Here is a 13832-nt window from a genome sequence, read left to right on the forward strand (position 1 = left end):
CAAATCCAGTCTCGTTGAGCAAGGTAAATGCCACCATAACCATTATTTTTTCGTGTTTTCCGTTATTTTCCTTATATTAGGCTATTGAATTTTTTATGTCATATTTGTTATTTTTAAACTTTTATCTTTTAATTGGTTATGTTATTTACATTTTTCAATCCTATTTAACAATATTTTTTAGGATAAATTTTTAAGCTACCCTTACGATTTAGTTAACTGACTAATTCTATCCTTATTGTTTATATATTCTCTTAAAATAAATTTTAAGTTTTTTGACAATTGACTAATTACTCTCCTCGGTTAGTATTCCCTCACAATTCACTCATATGCCACACTACATGACTAACATATTCTAGAAAATGATAGAAATACCCTCAAACTCATATCTATCGTTGTGATCTTCCTCACCAATATCTTAGGTATATCTTTGCTAGTGATTCTGCTTTTGTCTCTACATGTCAAAGATGTAACACCGGAAGATCCTAAATTCCTGATGTTGTTGTTGTTGGAAGATTAGTCACTATTACGATCAAAAACCACCAAGTGTCTCAGATTTTGGCGGGTGCGAAGAATAGAAGCTCGAAGAAGACTAAAAGGTTTTCCGATCCACATACACACACATAGAGGAGGTGAGAAAGTGAGAAGTGAGGAGCAGCGTTAGCCCAATCGAAAAGCAAGTTGCAATGGAAACCTTTCACCCTCTTTCACTTGCCCTATTCCGCCACTGTCGTAGTATTCAAACCGAAAAGCAACAACTGTGTATCGGTAGCTCTAATAACTACCAAAAAAGTGAAATTTCACAATCCTAACTCCTTAATCGAATAAACTAAGCCCATATCTTGCAAATAATAAAAAAATAAAGACAATTGATAACATTGTTCAAGCAATCGACATATATTCTAAAGTATAAGCCAAATAGAAATAAATGCATTGTAGACAAGTCGGTTTAAAGAATACTTCATCAGACTCTTCTCTCTCTTCCTTCTTTGACTTAGCCGTAGTAGGTGCAGCAACAGCTCCGGCACCAACGACACCACTGGTAGAAACAACAACAGTGACACCATTGTCCGAAGGAACCAAGGCAAGCTTCTCCCTACCATAGGAGATGAACTCGATAATGTCCTTTCCCTTGATTTTGGTAAGGAGTTTTATTCTATCATCGTCTGCTTTTGCCCCAACTACAAAATGAAGAGATGAAAAAAAAAATAAAGATTTAGAATGAAGATGAAGATGCAAAAAACCCAACTCCAAATCTATAAAAAAACCCATATTCAAATACATGACCCCACTATCCCAGGGTGATTTTAAGGTCATCAGCGAAAGGTTGGAGGTTTCTACCCAAGACAAAGAGCAAGTACGCAACAATGACCTTCATCTCGAAAACTTGGGGGTACTTTAAGACAATATGTAACAATAAGGGTAGAGTTAGTCAATTAGCTAAACCAAAAGGGAGTTTAAGAAATTTTCCCTATTTTCTAACGCATATTTGCTTTTAGTGCAATATTTTAACAAAATATTTTAAAATCTTACTATTAATTTGTGCATATTAATGGTATTTCAATCTATACTATATATAAAAGTGCGGATGTAGCGTGAAAGTTTTTTTGGACTAAAATTATCCTCTATTTCTTTGTTTGAGAAAGGGTATAAAAGTCATTTTATTAGATTTTTAAAGGTTGAAAATGTTCATATTTCTATATTTAAAGGTTGAAAATGTAGCTTTAATTATTACATTCCACCTCATCTAATCCCTTCTCATTAAGTCTTATAATTAAGGTATTAATTCCTATTTTCTCTTATTAAATCTTATATTTAAATTATTCTTCACTAATAAATGCTACTAATTAAACATATGTCAATATTTTTTAACAATACAAACTCATATATTTTAAAATTGACTCAAAAACAAAACCATTCTTTATCTAAGTGGTGGCTAAGTAATTCAACCACTCGAATCAAATTGATCAACCTATGAAGTCATAATTAGGTAATATTTTTTAAATATAAATACATATAAAAAATTACGAAAATTTTAGAAAAATTACACATTTATAAAATTTTTATTAATCGAATTTAAAAATAAGTGTAATAAACAAAAAATATTTTATTTTACTATTTGGAAAAGTTCAATAGTTCAATTTTTGGGTCAAACACGTTAACCATTAATGCCATAAATAAATAATAAATTTTAATAAAATATAAAAATAAAAATAAAAAACATAAGTTTTGCAAAAAAAAAAACATTTCAACACATCTATTATATTAAACAAAAAGTAAATGCGACATATCAAAATTATTTTTACACAAATAAAAAATATAAAAAGTTGAACACATCTATAATTTTATATTTAGACTATTATTAAAAATATGAATAAGATTGTGAAACCTTCTTTTGACTAAAATACTCATTTTTAAATTTAGTCCATGTATAATTGTGATGCTTAAATTATAAATTGAATTGCAACTTTTCACCTCATTCGATTTTTCCTATTTAAATCTTACATTTTTTTTTTTTTGTAAATGAACAGAAACAAGATACACCAAAAAGAATAAAACATTATAAAAAGAAATGTCTAACCAAACAGATAAGCCTATCAATGATATTTGAAACTTCACAATTCGATCTGATTATCACATATTTAGATGAGGCATTTATGTAATCATATTTGGATTTTGCAATATGCATTAAATTAATAATAAAAAATAAAAAATAAAAATAAAAATTTGAATAACATAAAGTTTATAAAAAAACTTTGAATACATTATTATTATTATCGTTTTCATATCTAGAATTGTTATATAGAAAGCACGTGCATATTTATCAATATTAGTAAATGTCTAAAATCTATAGTCGTTACGCTGGGATGGTCCAGTGCATATCATGCATTTAAAATTGTGTTTCATGGTAGATATCAGTAAAAAAAAAAACGCCTGAGCAAAAACACCTCGGCAACAAATGCATTTTAAAAACAAAAAATCTATGCTGTAGATACAACAAAGCCAAACAAACGGTCCAAAAGCGTTTCTCAACCTTTTGCAACTCTCCGAAAAAATGCAATGCTGTGAAACAACGCTATGATGCCAAATACTATGAATATATAATATCCCTGAAAAGCGTTCCCATGTGAGATATTTAAGGAATCATGGGCTAAGCAAATGCAATCTGTCGTTGAATAAGAATAATTTTTCAGCATTCTGTAAACATGTTTTTGCCTTGTGAAAAAGTTGGTCTGTCATGACTATGACCCTAGCTAGAAGTGAAAGACCAAACATCTCAATCTCATATTCCCTGACATAGAAAATTACATACAGGTGCTGTTGTGCAAAGGTTACTCAGAAGTCAAGAATCAACAGTAATGGGTAGGCGGTAGACCGAACAATGAGGGGAGGAAAAAAGAAAAGAGCAGAACCAACATAGAGACACGAGTGCCGAACCCCATTCCATTACGGCTGCTTTTTCTCTTGACAATTGACGTTTTCTTATTTGCTTTTTATGATATAGATAATTTATCTTCGTTCCTTGTCATTCTGCTGTCATTAAATGGAACGACTTTATTTTTATAGATTGACCATTCAAAACCTCCCCCACCTTCACTGACCATGTCCAAAACTTCCCCTCAACTTAAGATACCTTCAGGAAACCCCTTAGAAGGTTGTATGAATTACATATACAACAATGTATAGTTAACCCATAAATAAGCAAAAAAAAAAAAATCACATTAATCTGGCTCTCCAACTGTAACCTAAAACCTAAGCATTGAACTGGATCACCTAAATAGTAGCACAAATCTAGGTTGACCAGTACCATACATTTAATGTACCAAGGACCTAGAATTGATCTGTCCTCAAGCATACATTCATATGGAGGGTACCCAGTGAATGATGAATAGAGTAATAATTTATGCTAATTGATATACTCTCTGATACACATCTAGAAATTGGGGAAAGTTTTAGACACTGTCACTAAAGTCAAGGGGAGTTTTAGATAATCTCCCATCAACTTGTAAGTAAATCTGGATAGCAAAACACTGAGATTTCAGTCTATTGGTTGCCATAAATGCACAACTGCACATATTTCTTCTGACCAAGGCAAAACAATTCCAGTTCTGTTCCTCAGAAATAAAAGAGGAAACAAAAGTGTGATGGTGCGGTGGACTGGTGATGATGCTCAATAATACGAAATGGATAGAAAATTCTGTACCAGCTTGGTTAGAGATATTGACTAGTGAGTAGAATTATTTTCCAACATGTAAAGTCCTATACTGGAACTTATGTTGCTCTTCGCTTTTGTCAGTATTTTGAATCACTGCAGTTTGTGATGCCTTTCATGCTGTCAACACATCATCCCCATGCACAAAATTTGTATGCAAAATGCAGGCTATCAGGAAGGCATTTGTCTCCAAGAACAATCATAAATCTAGAAATTATGCATTTTGGTAAGAACATTTCAAGACACTTTATTATTTAATTTTCCCCCTTTATAGCAGAGCAAAATGAGAGAATTAAAATGTTAGGAAATACTATTTCAAGAAGCATGCATATTATTCGGAAACCTTGTTCTTCAATTTGGCAAGGGCTATCAGGAATACCAACCTTAGAAGCAAGGGATCAAAAAAAGCAAGGCTTACAGAAGATATTTTTGTTAAGAAAAAGAAAAGAAATTTATTAAAATAAAAAAAAAAAACAGAGAAATACAAAGGAAGGTGACTAGAAGCCACCCAAGAGAACAAAAACAGAACTACACCTCCAAAAGACAACTCTAGCATCTATAAATCAAAACAGCCAACCACCAGACACAAAGAACAAATACCAACAAACCACCCCTAACAAGAACAAGATACAACAGCACCCTACATCAACGGAACAAAAGTGCCCAACTCTCCACATGCTTAATTAGAAACCCTTGGAATTCTGTAAGGCTTAAGATCACCAAGCTGAAGCAGAACTAAGTTACATTTAAGAACCAACTCAGCAGAACCTAGATGACTACCATACTATTGGAATTCCGTAAGCCCTACACAAGCAGAATTTGAGAGCATAACATAGCCCCTCTTGGAACTCCAACCCAAAATACGGAATTTGAAATACCGTGTCTCAAGTTCAAGACTTCAAGTTCCATCAATCTGAGAATATCCTAGAACCCAACAAGGCAGTACTCAGATCGATGAGAAAAAAGTGATGAACAACCAGTTTCATGTTGTTCAGATGCAAAAACCAACTAGCTACGTTCTATTCCAACCAAAAAATGAAACAAGTGTTATATAAATGTTGAACTGTTTGTTAGTTTCTATTCTTTATGGTAGGCAAGCTTTCTCTACTTATGGAAAAGACTTTTTATAAGAAAATGATATCTGGGTCCAGCATGTGCCTATATACCTCTTTTATTTATCTACCCTAAACCATTCTAGTCAGACCATCTGCTATTACTTCACCACTTGCCCCATTTATTTAGGTTGAATAAATAGTGATTCATTTCAGATTTGTGAATATGTGAAACAAAAGTAGAATTCAGAAAAGAAACAAATACAAGCAAATCATTTCCAAATTCCAATGCATGTGACCCAAACCCAACCCCTTTTTTGTTTAGTATTTGAAAATAGGGCAATGCTTACAGGCCTTGTCCCTCACATATATCTTAACTCACAAGAGTGAAAAATGTTGAAAATACAAAATTACTCCAATAGAAAAGAAAGCTCAAGGAAGATAATTGAATGAAGCTCACAAGATTGACTACCAAAATATCATCATCATCACCCAAGCCTTGTCCCAACTAGATGGGGTCAACTACACGAATCCTGTTTTGACATTCCATTCTATTTAGTGCCATCCATTGATTAGCTACCACAACATACAGGACAGATTTGATTGACTATGAAAGGCAGCCAAGACCAAAAGAGATTTTGTTCCAACATACCAAGCATAACAACAGCATGAAGTTGTGTGACTACTGTCAGCATGTGTTCCTTGAATACATGCAAGAAGGCTGCCAGTAATGAAATAATATGATTCTAACTAACAAAAATGTAAACTGAATGCAAGAGTTCAATAAAGCTAGGACTGCATGGCAAAAGATAGAACCAGAACTAAATCCACATCACTAAAATGCAAGTGAATAAGATTTGAATCCAGAATAACAGATCATAAATCAATAAAAGATCTGAATTGATTCTAACATTAAGACAACTAATAACAATAATTTAAACAAGGGCTAGGATGCACATGATGGTCACCTACAAAAAGAGAAGCTAAGAAAGCATGTATTATGCAAAGAGAACAAGTAAAAAAATCAGAGACATTTACCAGTTGAGAGTTGCAATTAAACCAGGATGCAACAAGCTAGTCCATTAAGCAGAATTCCTACAAGCTAGTCCTCTTTTGTACTCTAATCCAACAAATAAATCAGATAACCATAACAATATAGCAGATTACATGAAGGAGGACTCACTAAACCAATCATATGAACGTGACCCCACAAATAAATTGACTGTAAAAAAGATATGTATGTATATATACATCGACTCATAATTGTCAAGGTGATACCTAGGCTACAAGTAGGGTTGTCAATGGGTCAGGTCCAATCCAATGGACCCGAACCGAATGGGCTGGCTCTGGTTCCAAGATTCGTTATCGATGGGTTGGCTCTGGTTCCTGATCCATTTTATCGGTTCAGAACCGGTTCTACTAAATCCCATACTGACCTAGACCCAACCAGACCCATATATACCGGGTTCATTATGATTGGCTCCATCGGGTCAGACCCGATTGTCCCGAGAACCAATCAGTTCAGTTCTGGTTCCTTAATATTTCTTGCTGGGCCAGTTCCAGTTCTACCTAGACCCAGCCCATTGACAACCCTAACAACAAGGCACTCTTGGAGGGTCACCTCGCCCAAGTGCCCAAGTGCCCAAGTGCCTAGCCAATATGTATAAAGTATTTTTGTATTTTTTTTATGATATTTATAATACTAGAAAGGATATTACTGCACTAAATTATTCATTTTAAGGGTTTATGACATTTTAAAATTCTTATACTAGTTGCTTTGGATTATTTTCTTATTTGTCAGTTTAGGTTTTATAATTCTTCCTTTTATTCTCATAAATATGTTGATGATTACTTTGACACCTAGGGAATTATCCAAGGATTTATAATTTTTTATAAGAAATCCACCGCCTAGGCAACTAGGCAACAAGGTGCCTCCCCTATCACCTAGGTTCGCTTTGGTAGTTAGTACCTTGTAAACTATGGTAAAGTTATGCAATAGGGAGGACCTCTAGTCACCTGCATGGGTGTTGCCTAGGCAATGTATTAAAAAAACTAAATCATAGGGTAACGCTTGAGGTTCCATAGCAACCGCCAACCAGTAATAATATCTAACTAATAATTACCAATAATCTTCATCAAACAGGTATAACGTCCATATCAAAATATAGAAAATCAATGTATTCATGAGAAGAAAGAAAGCTTAGAAGAAGAAAGAAAAGGGGTGGAAGAAGAAGGGCTTACAATAAAAAAGGAACAGAGGTGGAGCCAATGAGGTCCCTAGAAAAAGAAGAAACAAAAGAGGTGAAGAAGAAGAAGGCATACCTCAGTTGCCCTTGTGTGACAATCAAACCCTAACAAGTAAGAAAATAATAAAAAGAAACTAGTATATGAATTATGAAAATATTATAAACCCACAAAATGACTAATGTAGTGTCATAATGTCTAGTTTAATATTACAATCTAACAAAAAATTTAAAATATATATATATATATATATATATACGGTACCTTATACGAAAACAACCTGGCACTTGGGCAACCACCTTCCATGGGCACCTTGTCGTCTAGGTGTCACCTTGACAACTCTGTATTGATCATGACAAAGAGAATCCTAATCATTCTATCATATTGATTTACTTATTTTTTGTTTTCTTTTTTTTTCTTTCTCATTTATTCTATTTGGGGGTTGGAGGCTGGGGTTAGGTAGACAAATGTTTTCAACCTGTCCTTACCCTAGACAGTTGGACCAGTTGACCCATTATCCAGACAGGATCCCAGGTCCATTTAACTCCTAAACCATTTTCTTGGACAAAAAATTGACAGGATCATGGTAACCTAGCCAATCGAACTACTCACCTGGTCAGCAGGTCACTTGTTAGACATTATATCTCTTTTTCTGTATTTTTAGCCATTTCCATCTTTAATGACAAACTGGCAATTTTCAAATTCATTGCATTTATTTTTGTTTAATATGGTGAACATACAAGATAGGAGATATGCCCAATTTATGCAAAATTTCTGTGTTCTTACATTTTTTTATCTATTTTCACATTTTCATTATACGATTTATGACATCATAAATTGACCCATTTGACACAGACAGTTGAACCATTTTTATCTAGTACATCTTCAAGATGGAGTCCTACCTACAATGTACACTAACAGCTTTTATTAATCACGGTTGCTATCTACAGTACCGATTACTGAAATCATCAAAAAGAATGAAATGAAATGACCAGAAGAGAACTCTAGTTGTTGTTTGACCGATTGGGTATTTAACAAATGACAGTTGATTTAATTTGACAAGGAACATTAAGAGAAACCAATATCATACCAAGTGAACGAGTTCTTACATTTTCTTAATCAAGAACCAGGCTGTACGTAATAATCAAACATTAGATTACAACTGCATTCGAAACGGAGATAGATAATCTGTCATACAGAACAAACAGCAGAATGCCAAAACATGTAAATACAAGTCCATGTAGTAAATCGCCTAAGATAGATCACTTTTCTCCCGGTACTTACTCCTCCGCACCGTTGTTGGTCCAGAGTGAAACAAGGCTCTGGACATAAGTATGTGTTGGGTGCATAATCCAATTTGGTAGATCATGTATCGCGAGATGTCTAACCATTTTAGTGTTTGGATTGTAACAAAACAATCTCTTGATTGTGTGCTCTAGTAGTATTTCACCGTTCTTCAACAGGCACAGTAGTTGAAGATAATTCATAGGTGGGAATACTGCTCCTCGTTGGATGACAAATTGTTTAGTCCACGACTCCTTGACTCCATATTCTTTCATCACCCAAACCACAAGACTTCCCCCATCATCAGGGGCATAAGCTAAAGAAAGGCAGCCTTCTAACACAACAAGTGAGGCACAACCCTTCTCTCGACTTGGGTTAAGTTCAGAAGGAGGATCCAGAACTCGAAACTCTTCATCCCCAACATCAAAATAGACGATTAAATAAATCCCCGACCCAAGGTGATAACCCGACAACCAATGTATAGCTCCGTTGACAAGCGAACTTGGAGAGGCCCAAAGCAGGAACTCTGTATCTTCCAACCTTCGCCACGACTTGGAGCCAAGGGTATAGACTTCGACTTTGGTTTGATAAGAGCCGGTCAAAGGATTAGTTCCAGTGAAAAGTGTTCTTACGACCTTGTACTCATCAGTGGCGGGATGGTAACCGAATGCATAATCAGCTCTGGAAGTGTGTGCGATGCAAGGTTCCGGAAGCATCGTGCATTCTCTAGTGATGGGATTGAAAATGTAGATATCGGGATCACTCGGCAAACTGAAGCCACGCGCTACACATACCAAACCATTGCACGAACCCAATATGGAAAAAGGATTCGGTGAACCAGAGGAAAGGAAGGGCAACTCTATGGTTACTGCCTCACAGCCCTCTTCGTTGAGATCAAAAAGATAAAGAACACGATTTCCATTAACATGGAAATTGAGGATGAGATTAAGGTCTGCGGTTCCATTATCACGGAAATTGAAGATAAGACTAGGGTTTCTGTGCTGGGATGCTCGAGCGAGGTGCATTTTAGCGAGACGGGGATCGCGTACCAAAGTGAGCCAGGATTTGCATACGCACCTGCATTGAAGGAGAAACCTAGCGGGAAGTCTTGAGAGGATCTCGAGGAGGATATCGTAAGGGAGGTTCATCAGCTTCCCTCTTCTTTGCCCTTCCTTCCTCTCTTTCCCCATCGCCGCCTTCTCCAAACCAAAACCCTCTAATTGCAGACCTGAATTCTGATGATGATCCATGGCAGCATGCCCTAGACCTTGCTGTTGCAGGGCTCCAGGCTCCAGGCTCCAGGGAGTGTCGACCCTCTCCCCTCACTTCCACTCATTCAACGATGACGACCATTTTTGCTTTTCTTTTTTTTTTTTTTTTTTTTGATCCAGATTTGTTTGTTTGTTTCTTTGTTTTTAACCCCAGTTTCAGAACTCAGCACAGGTAGGTCTGCCTCCCGGCCCCGGGATGCTTACTTGCGTGGGCCCCACCCCGAAACTCGGCCTCCCCAAAGCTAGGGTTCCGGTACATGACCCTACCTATTTCTCTGCTGACATGGCGCTCAATCCACACCGTCCATCCAAGACCAAAATATCTTCTGCTTTTTCTCTCTGCTCTGCAAAACGGGGGAAATTCCTTTTTTTTTCTAACTATAATTTTTTTTTTTTTTTGCTTTTCTTGGAAAATAGGATATTCAACAGAAAATCGAAAACGATTTATTTTTCTTCAAACGTGAATTGTTCATTTATTCCTCCTCATAAATATACGGGTGCCATAATAAATAAATTTGATTGGAACCAGGAGGACCACTCGCAGCCGCGGGAGACGCATTGGGATTTTTCCTAATCTCAAGCCAACAAGGCAATAAACACGTTCTCATTGGCTCCCCACAGTACATCACAGCACGTAATCTGGCATAACACAATTGTTATAGGGAGATGTTTACAAATTACAATGCACCGTGAGGATGTGGTGTGTTCTATGGAGGTCAATGAAAATTCAGTTCCAACAACCTTCTAACAACTTGGATGTATTCACAAATCACAACAAAATAATTTTTTAACATATTTACATTGATTCGGGATCTGCTACCCACAAGTTGTTCTTACATTCATACTCACAGAGCACCACCACTATGTATTGGGAGCATCTCCCCATAAATGACGATGGAAATATTTTCAATGCACAGTTGTCATGTGCGGTAGGTAGAGAGATGTTGGAACATCTCGTGGGTAACTGATCGAAGCTCATTCACATCTCACTATGGTAGTTCCAGTTTCATGGTCAGATATTGGAAAAGTATTTTATTGTGAGCATATTCAGATTCCTCAACATGACATTGGGATTCAGCAATGGATGAGATGTACAGTGTCAGATGTGTCCAATCATCTAAACTGATTGGACCAACCCTCATTTTAGAAAACGACTAATAGAAAATCAGAAGAAAAAAGAAAAGCCATTTTCTTACGACCGTTAGTCACTTTCTGGAAAATGTTTGATTTCCATCGTCTTTTTATTTTTTAATCTTTCATTTTGAACTCATGAGATGATGATATTATAATAGAATAAATACCCATTTTCAATCTAACTTTTGTCCTGAGGTCGTTTCCAAGGTCAGACCATCCGCTACAACTATATTAATCAATCAATTTATTCCATTCGTTTCTGTTTTACTGGGCATTTTTAGAATGTGATGGAAACTAAAGGTTCTGTTTGTTTGTTTTTTGCAGTGCAAACCTGAATTGGATGCAAAATTTGCACCTGATTCAGCTCTGCATACATTTGTTTATAACTATGATCTACACTTTAACCCCATGCAAAATTTGCACTTTTTGATTTTTTTTTTTTTATCTCATTGTTAGTTGTTGCCCATTGGTGGTGCAAATATTGCACTACTTTCCTCTTACATTGATTCTCTCTCGCGTAAAGTGAGCACTATATCATTTTCTTTTCCCTCTTATTCCTTTCAAGCAATAACTTCCTGCTCCGTTCTCTTTCTAGGGATCGACCACATCATTTTACTTCTCACCAGCCAAAAGAATAGTTCGAAGCAAAACTAAATCAGACATTCAGCCCATTTGCACTCCCTTGCATTTACCCCAATGCAAAAGAAATTTGTTAAGCAAACAAATGGAGCCTAAGAAAAGAATAAAAATCTGAGCAATTGCTTCTAAAGTTCTAATGCATATGATTTAATTCCTATTTTTTAGCTTTGTGGTCTTTGAAAAAGTTAAATTCAAAAGCTTCATTCTTGATTAAGGCCATCTTGATCAAGAATTTTATCAATATTCCAATTCACCAAGGTTCGAAATTCCGTTATGTATCAGGATGCACCATGCATATCATATCATTCCCATAGCACCACAAAAATATTTTGGGTTTTGGGTAATTTCAGGGTGTGGTCAGACCTAAGACCAACACCGTGTAAACTTTTTTGAGTTTGAATACGTAGATTTTCTACTAGGGACCTGACCAAGTGACCAGCTCAAAGGATAAAATATTCAAATACTTGAGATGCCAATCAAACAAACAAAAATAAGATCATGCAGTTGAATGCAGATTGATTAACCATGAGATACAACAAGGGCCAGGACTCAGGAGAGAAACATCATTGTACCATGAAATCAAAATAAAGGGTAGAAACTAATACATAGCTTATATTTCTTGAATCAAGGTTCAAAAATCATGTAGATAGATACATACATACATACATACATGGACTATTTCAATAGTTTATACTTTTTTATATGGAACGTACCTCAGAGTTCTTATCTTCTTGTATTGTCAAGTCTGATTCCTGGAGACGAATCGCATTCTGATTCCTGTGTTCATGCAACACTGGCATGAATTGTCAACCAATTAAAGAATGAAACAACCAGCCCTTGTTCAAATTCAATCATGATGCAAAGCAGAGAGTAATAAAGCAGCTACAACAGCATGAATGTGAAAACAGAATGGCAACCAAATGCAAATGGCCAGAATGGACAACACTCTAATTTAGACCAGCATGCCATGATTCTGTAAGGTCTCATTGGGTCCTAAAAATGGCACAACTGAGCTACAACTTTTCTTTTCTCTTGGGTAAAAGTAAAATTCCATTACAAATTTAAGAATGGTACATTTAAAAGGTAAAGAGATTTCAGACTTTCGGCCAAGGAGAAAACAAAAATAAAAGACAAACAGAAGACCAATTCTACCTTTCAATACCGTTTCTTCCATTTTATTGATCTCAATACCTTGTACTGAAACAAAGTGCATTGTTCCTGGTTTTGGCAGCACAAAGCATTCTCTGTTTCTGGAGGAAGCTCCAGTAACGCTCCCCTTCTGCTTTCTTTTTCCTCTTGCACTTTCTTCAACTTTACATTTCTCCATTTACATCCAGTTAGATGGATTAAATTGTCTCACGAGACTTCAACCAATGTGGGGTCTGGGGGAGGGACAGATGCATGGCCTTAACCCCCTACATATTCTAAGAGCCGCAGAGGTTGTTTCCAAGATTTGAACCCTGATCATCCCAGGCGGCACTAGCACAATCCAACCATTGCGACACGGCCCCACCATCACAAGTCACAAGGCAATTCCTGTTTCTCTGCACGTTTAAGCCATTACTAGAAGGTAAAATTAACTCTTAATTAAATGAAAACGATTTAAACTCTTTGAATTTTTTTTAGCAAAACAAATTAGAAATCTAAGAGGGTACAGAGAATTATTTGATCAGTCGTTACATACATGCATTACATTCCAGATGGAACAAGAGCCTTGTATCATTTCCTTCTTTGTGTAAGCACAGTGACAAGTAAAACAAGATTGCACTCTCTCTAATAGGGAGACCCCTTGTCATTTAATCCCCAGCCTTCATTCCTACCTTGTACCCAAAGCTATCCTTTCTTCAGAAACAGAATGGCATGGAAGACAACAGTCATTCGGAACCCGTGACTAATTATCGGTGAGTGGTGACCAAGAACATTAAACTACTTCAAGTAATAGTTTCACTGTAGGGTCAATACTGTAGTCTGAATTCTAACTTGGAACAAAAACAAAAG

The 13832-nt window shown here is 35.8% G+C and overlaps 1 protein-coding gene and 1 long non-coding RNA gene across 2 annotated transcripts; both read right to left on the reverse strand.

Annotated features, from left to right (window-relative positions):
- Window positions 1–815: 815 nt before the first annotated feature.
- On the reverse strand, window positions 816–13682 carry LOC148879437 (uncharacterized). Its single transcript, XR_016104227.1, has 4 exons — window positions 13519–13682; window positions 12987–13378; window positions 12548–12627; window positions 816–1178 (listed from the first exon to the last, which is right to left on the reverse strand). It is a non-coding gene; the product is annotated as an uncharacterized LOC148879437 (long non-coding RNA).
- LOC148879438 (F-box protein At3g07870-like) lies at window positions 8575–10304 on the reverse strand. The gene has a single exon (XM_088960972.1). It carries the CDS (start codon window positions 10038–10040, stop codon window positions 8787–8789), a length of 1254 nt encoding a protein of 417 aa, XP_088817098.1. The 5' UTR covers window positions 10041–10304; the 3' UTR covers window positions 8575–8786.
- Window positions 13683–13832: the final 150 nt, after the last annotated feature.

Source organism: Nelumbo lutea, chromosome 1 (genome assembly GCF_056320005.1).
Source record: "Nelumbo lutea isolate HS-2025 chromosome 1, American lotus-T2T, whole genome shotgun sequence".
Classification (NCBI taxonomy): domain Eukaryota; kingdom Viridiplantae; phylum Streptophyta; class Magnoliopsida; order Proteales; family Nelumbonaceae; genus Nelumbo; species Nelumbo lutea.

Excerpts from the sequence above, each read along its gene's own strand:
- LOC148879438 (XM_088960972.1), bottom strand. The coding sequence starts at position 10,040 with ATGGATCATCATCAGAATTCAGGTCTGCAATTAGAGGGTTTTGGTTTG.